General features: G+C 37.5%; 1 protein-coding gene across 4 annotated transcripts in view; it reads left to right on the top strand.

The window, feature by feature from the left end:
* The window catches only part of GPATCH8 (G-patch domain containing 8), a 74,223-nt gene that overhangs the window by 35,047 nt on the left and 34,420 nt on the right, over window positions 1–4,756 (top strand). For 2 of the 4 annotated variants that reach the window (XM_045299289.1, XM_045299288.1), the window contains 3 exons: window positions 845–889; window positions 2,874–2,941; window positions 4,003–4,089. In XM_045299289.1, coding sequence (XP_045155224.1) covers window positions 2,915–2,941; window positions 4,003–4,089 — 114 coding nt within the window. In that variant the 5' untranslated portion in view covers window positions 845–889; window positions 2,874–2,914. The remainder of the gene's footprint in view (window positions 1–844; window positions 890–2,873; window positions 2,942–4,002; window positions 4,090–4,756) is intronic. The other 2 variants (XM_004707224.2, XM_045299290.1) reach the window with 1 other exon arrangement.

The following is a 4,756-nucleotide window of genomic DNA, read 5'->3' as shown; positions in this document are numbered from 1 at the left end:
AGTGTTTCTCCCCTTGTTCTGGAACCTTTTTAATTATGAAAAGAAATTATACTTGAGCTGCACAGTAATAGCACTTTCAGAGTTCTTTGGAAGCCGGGCTGTTTATTTCTGAGTTACCTCTAAATAGGTTAATTGTAAAGGTGACTGACTGCCTTTTTGATACTACTTTGTCTGGACTTCCTGGTCTCCTTCAAAGGTTGGTTAGCTTTGTTGTGTGCAGAAAGATGTTGGCAGCCCTGGGAAAACTGCTCATTAAAAGGAAACACAGTTCTAAGGAGAGCCTTAGAGTTCTATTTATTCATAACAGAACTCAAATATACCTAAGTTTTCCACACACCAGGGATCAAAGATATTTTCCAGGCCTCTTTCTTGCTGTATTTTTTTTTTTTTGGAAGGTCTTGAAGACTCCACCCTCCCCTTCCAAATTCTCCTCCTGGAGTTATTTTAGTGAAACAAACGACTTGATCAGTGTCCAGTTGATCTGATTCAGTCTTTGATGTGATTTCTTTAAGGGAAAGTGACAGTGGGCCTCAGTGGCCCTCAATGCTAATCTACCAAAATGAGAGTGGAAGCTGGGACTGCCCTCATCTAGAGTGGCACCTCCCTCTCAGGGCACTGTCAGAGGAGGTGGAGTTCTCAAGAAGCAGAGCAAAAACCTCACACCCGGTTCCTGCTCCTATGAAACCAGCTGCTGTAGCACAAGATGTTCTTCCTCTGTCCTCGTTGGACTCCGGGGGAGGGACAAAGCCCAATTGTTACTTTACCCCCGTCCTGTCTGCCTGCTAGAAGGCCTATTTCCTACCCTAATGGTTTCTGCCTAACAAATGGTGTTTCTTTTTTACAGCATTATGATCCTGGACTTGTTGTGGTGATGGTAAACTTAGCAGTGGTAATTTTTTATTTTCAGACTGAATTACTCCTTTTGTCATCAGTGCACCAATATGTTAGGCTTACTTTCTCTGTTGTAGCCTTCATCCTTCTGCTTGGTCTTTTTCATTTTCCTTTCCTTTCCTTATGCAACTTGTCTGATCCTTGTTCATTAAAGGGTAATGTTAAGAAGAGATTTTTTTACCTGTTAGTGTTAGAACTGTCAAAAAAAATCAGTTAAAACATTAAATTTTAATACTGTCAAAACTTGATTTCCCCACAATGTAATGGGCACTAGCACTTGCTACTGCAATTTATAAATAAAACAAACTTTGACTGCCTTAGAAGGCAAAAGTACTAATGCAGAGTTTATAAACAGGGGTTTACAGAAGTAACGAATTTGTACCAAAACCTCTCTGATTCTTGCAAAACAAATTCTTGTAAACCAAAAAGGATATAAAAACAAACAAAAGTAAATTCCTTTGACATTTATTTTCAATTATTTCATTGGACCATTTATTTTCATCAGTAAATCCCTGATTTGAGACGTTATGAAAGTGATATTGCACCTAGGAAGTCATTTTTATAACCCGTCTTTAATTTGGTCCTTTTGCTAAAGATTGCAGTCATTGCTTATTTATTATACCTTTGGGCAGAAGGTAGAGTGTATTTTTGTTTCTTTAGCTGATAGTGTGATAGAATCTAAAAGAAGACTGTATCCTAGAATTTTTTTTTTTGCTGACGTAAGATGCTTCTTTATTTAAACTTCATCCTCACTGTGATAATTGTTTATAACTGCATCCCTGTTTGTAATTTTAAAGTAATAATGGGATAATGATGATAAGAGTTAAACTTCTGAATTCACTTTTGTGTTACTTAAGATGAGAAATAATCCTGCAAATATAGAACAGCTGAAGAGGTTGCCTGTCATTTTTAAGTGGTTTCTTTTATTTTCTTCCAGAATCAATTTCAGTCATAGTAATGACATTTATTTATTTACTTTTTTTGGTAATGCTTCAGATTTTAGCCAGGCAAAACTCAGTTTTTAGCCCAAAGGTATAATATATACGTGCATATAACAAACAAACAAAATGACAAAAAACAATTGTTTACACCAGCCTGAGTGAAATGATGAGGGACGTAAACATTGTGTTTTCTCACTAAAGGTGTACATCGGATAAGGTAAGTCCTCTTTCAGTGGGCTTACATCACAATGAACAGTGCAAGTTGTGATGTAAAACAGCTGTGGTAGTAAAGTGCTTGTCTGCCCCATTTGCTTTGTTTGGCTGGTTATGAGTGGATTAAATATACATTTATTAAAAATCTCCAGCATAGATTGATTAGTTTAAAGTCAATTTTCTTCGCAACTAGTCCTTTTCACAGCTTACCGATTACCACTGCCAGTGTTAAATCCACTCCAGGAAATGGGCCCTCAGAGCAGTCGTTGAAAATGGAAAGCTATCCTCTGTTCTGAAAAGCAGTAACTATCGCTTTTCATTTAAATTTGTATAGCCTAGTTAATTGCGAAGTATCTTCTGAAAACAAACCAAAATATTAACTACACTGAGTTACAATTATAGTTTCTTACATTGTGCCTTTTTTATGGAAATGTGTCAGCTGAGATCTTTATTACCAGTTTAAAAAGAGTATGGGAGGATGTTAGTGGACAATGAGAGTGAAGTGATTGCTGATAGGAGGTTATTTTAAAAGTTTTCATTTTAAACCTCCTTTTGTCATTGCTTGGAGTGCTTTGCACTTCTTAATGATTTTGCTATGGCAATATGGAATTATCCACAGCTGGAAGATCAGGCAAGAAGCTTGGTTGGGTTTAAACGGGGGAGAGACAGGTTTTGAGGGTAAGCTGTGAGAATGGCTTTTGTTTGGTTCACTGTAGCTTTCTGGTCTCTGCACTCCAAGGCAAGAGCTCTAACCACCCAAACCCGATGTGTAAAGTAAGTTGTTGACTTGGCTTTACATCTTACCTTGATTGTGTGTTCCTGTTACAGGGCGAACAGATCCCATCCCGATTGTTGTCAAGTATGATGTCATGGGTATGGGTCGCATGGAAATGGAGGTAAATTGATCTCAATAGCTCTTTTAAAGTGGGATTTTAAATTGTTATTAATTTCAAGTTCAGATGCCAGTGTAAGAACAAAATTACTAGGTGGGATGTGGTTTTAGTTGTCCCCCATACACGCCGCCCCTGCCCCCCAGTAATTTTGAGATTATTTTACTCAAAAAAATCTTAAACCCACTGCCATTGAGTCACTGAGTTGATTTGACTCATAGCTATCTCTGTAAAGTTTCTGAGAATATAAATCTTTATAGAGCAGATAGCTTCATCGTTCTCCTATGGAAGGGTTTGTGGGTTTGAACCACCGACCTTGTAGCTAGGAGCCCACACCTAATCCAAAGCACCACCAGAGCAGGTGGATGGTAAATCATGTTCCTGTGTTCACAGTAAGGCATAAAGAAGCTTACTGGTTTTCCCAGAATTGGGCAACACGACACAATCAAACTTAAGATTCAGATCCTAATTTATTTTAGTAGGCAATTTTGTTTAACTCTTAAAATAACTTGTTGTGGTGAAAGTTCTGCCCTTCTAGGGCCATGTACGACAGTCACCCACGATAACCTGCTTCTCAGTGCTAAAATATTTTCCCTATTTACTCTGAATTCTTTGGCATTCTCCACCAATGTGCCTGTTGGGAAACCACCAGCAGGAAAGCTTAATGAACGCTTTTGCATGCTATCTTTCTCTGTGTGGAGTGATCGTTAAAAAAAAAGTAGCTGAGAAAAATAGTTTTTTGTTTTCAAATAATACTGCAGTTGTGTAAGTGGCTTTTTCATAACGAATCTGGGTTATGTTAGGAATTAAAGGAGTCCTACTGGCACAGTGGTAAGTTAAAGCTTAAGATGCTAATCCGAAGACCAGCACTTTGAATCCACCAGCTACTCTAAAGAAGAAAGATAAAACAGTTTGCTTTCATAAAGATGCACACAGACTTGGAAATCCTGTAAGGCAATTCTACTCCATCCTCCAGGGTCCTGTGAGTTGGAATTGACTGAATAGCAGTGGATTTGGCATTTTTTAATTTAGAAATTGAAACTAATTATATGTCTATTTTAATTAAGCTTGATTATGCTGAAGATGCTACTGAACGACGCCGTGTCCTAGAGGTAGAAAAAGAAGATACCGAAGAACTGAGGCAGAAGTACAAGGTACTTAAAGTCGTTTTCGTGCTTGGGGTGCTCACCTGAGGAGAAATCCTCATATTTGATGACTGATATTGGTGTCAACGATAGCAAGAGTTTGACATCTGGTAGAAATCAGTAGATCTCAGGTGTCTGTTATTTCCCTCCTTCCTGCCTTTGTAAAGACTAGAGAGATAGTACTACTTGGTAAATATATTGGGAGGTTTTCATTAGTTAGTGTTTGAAAACGGGATGCTTTTCACAAGTAAGTAATGGCAGTAAAAATTGTAGCAATTAATTTAAAGTCCTTGCAAAGCTTGATAATACCCATTGATAAAGCTTTGCTTTTTTTTTTTAAATGAATGAGATAGTTTTAAAATAATTGAAATTTTTGTTCATTATTAATTAAACTCAGTTCTAAAGCAGAGTGTTATTTTGTTGTATAGAAGCATGAAGTTGAATTTATTAATTAAAAAAAATCATTTTATTAGGGGCTCATACAGCTCTTATCACAAGCCATACATACATCAATTGTGTAAAGCGCGTTTGTGCATTCATTGCCCTCATCATTCTCAAAACATTTCCTCTCCACTTAAGCCCCTGGCATTAGGTCCTCATTTTTCCCCTCCCTCCTTCCCCGCTCCCCCTCCCCCTCCCTCATGAGCCCTTGATAATTTATAAATTATTATTTTGT

This window comes from Echinops telfairi, unplaced genomic scaffold (genome assembly GCF_000313985.2).
Source record: "Echinops telfairi isolate 266 unplaced genomic scaffold, ASM31398v2 ScPeMD7_7458;HRSCAF=8496, whole genome shotgun sequence".
NCBI classification, from domain to species: Eukaryota; Metazoa; Chordata; class Mammalia; order Afrosoricida; family Tenrecidae; genus Echinops; species Echinops telfairi.
The sequence above is the reverse complement of the archived record's forward strand: the minus strand, read 5'-3'. Positions and strand labels throughout refer to the sequence as shown.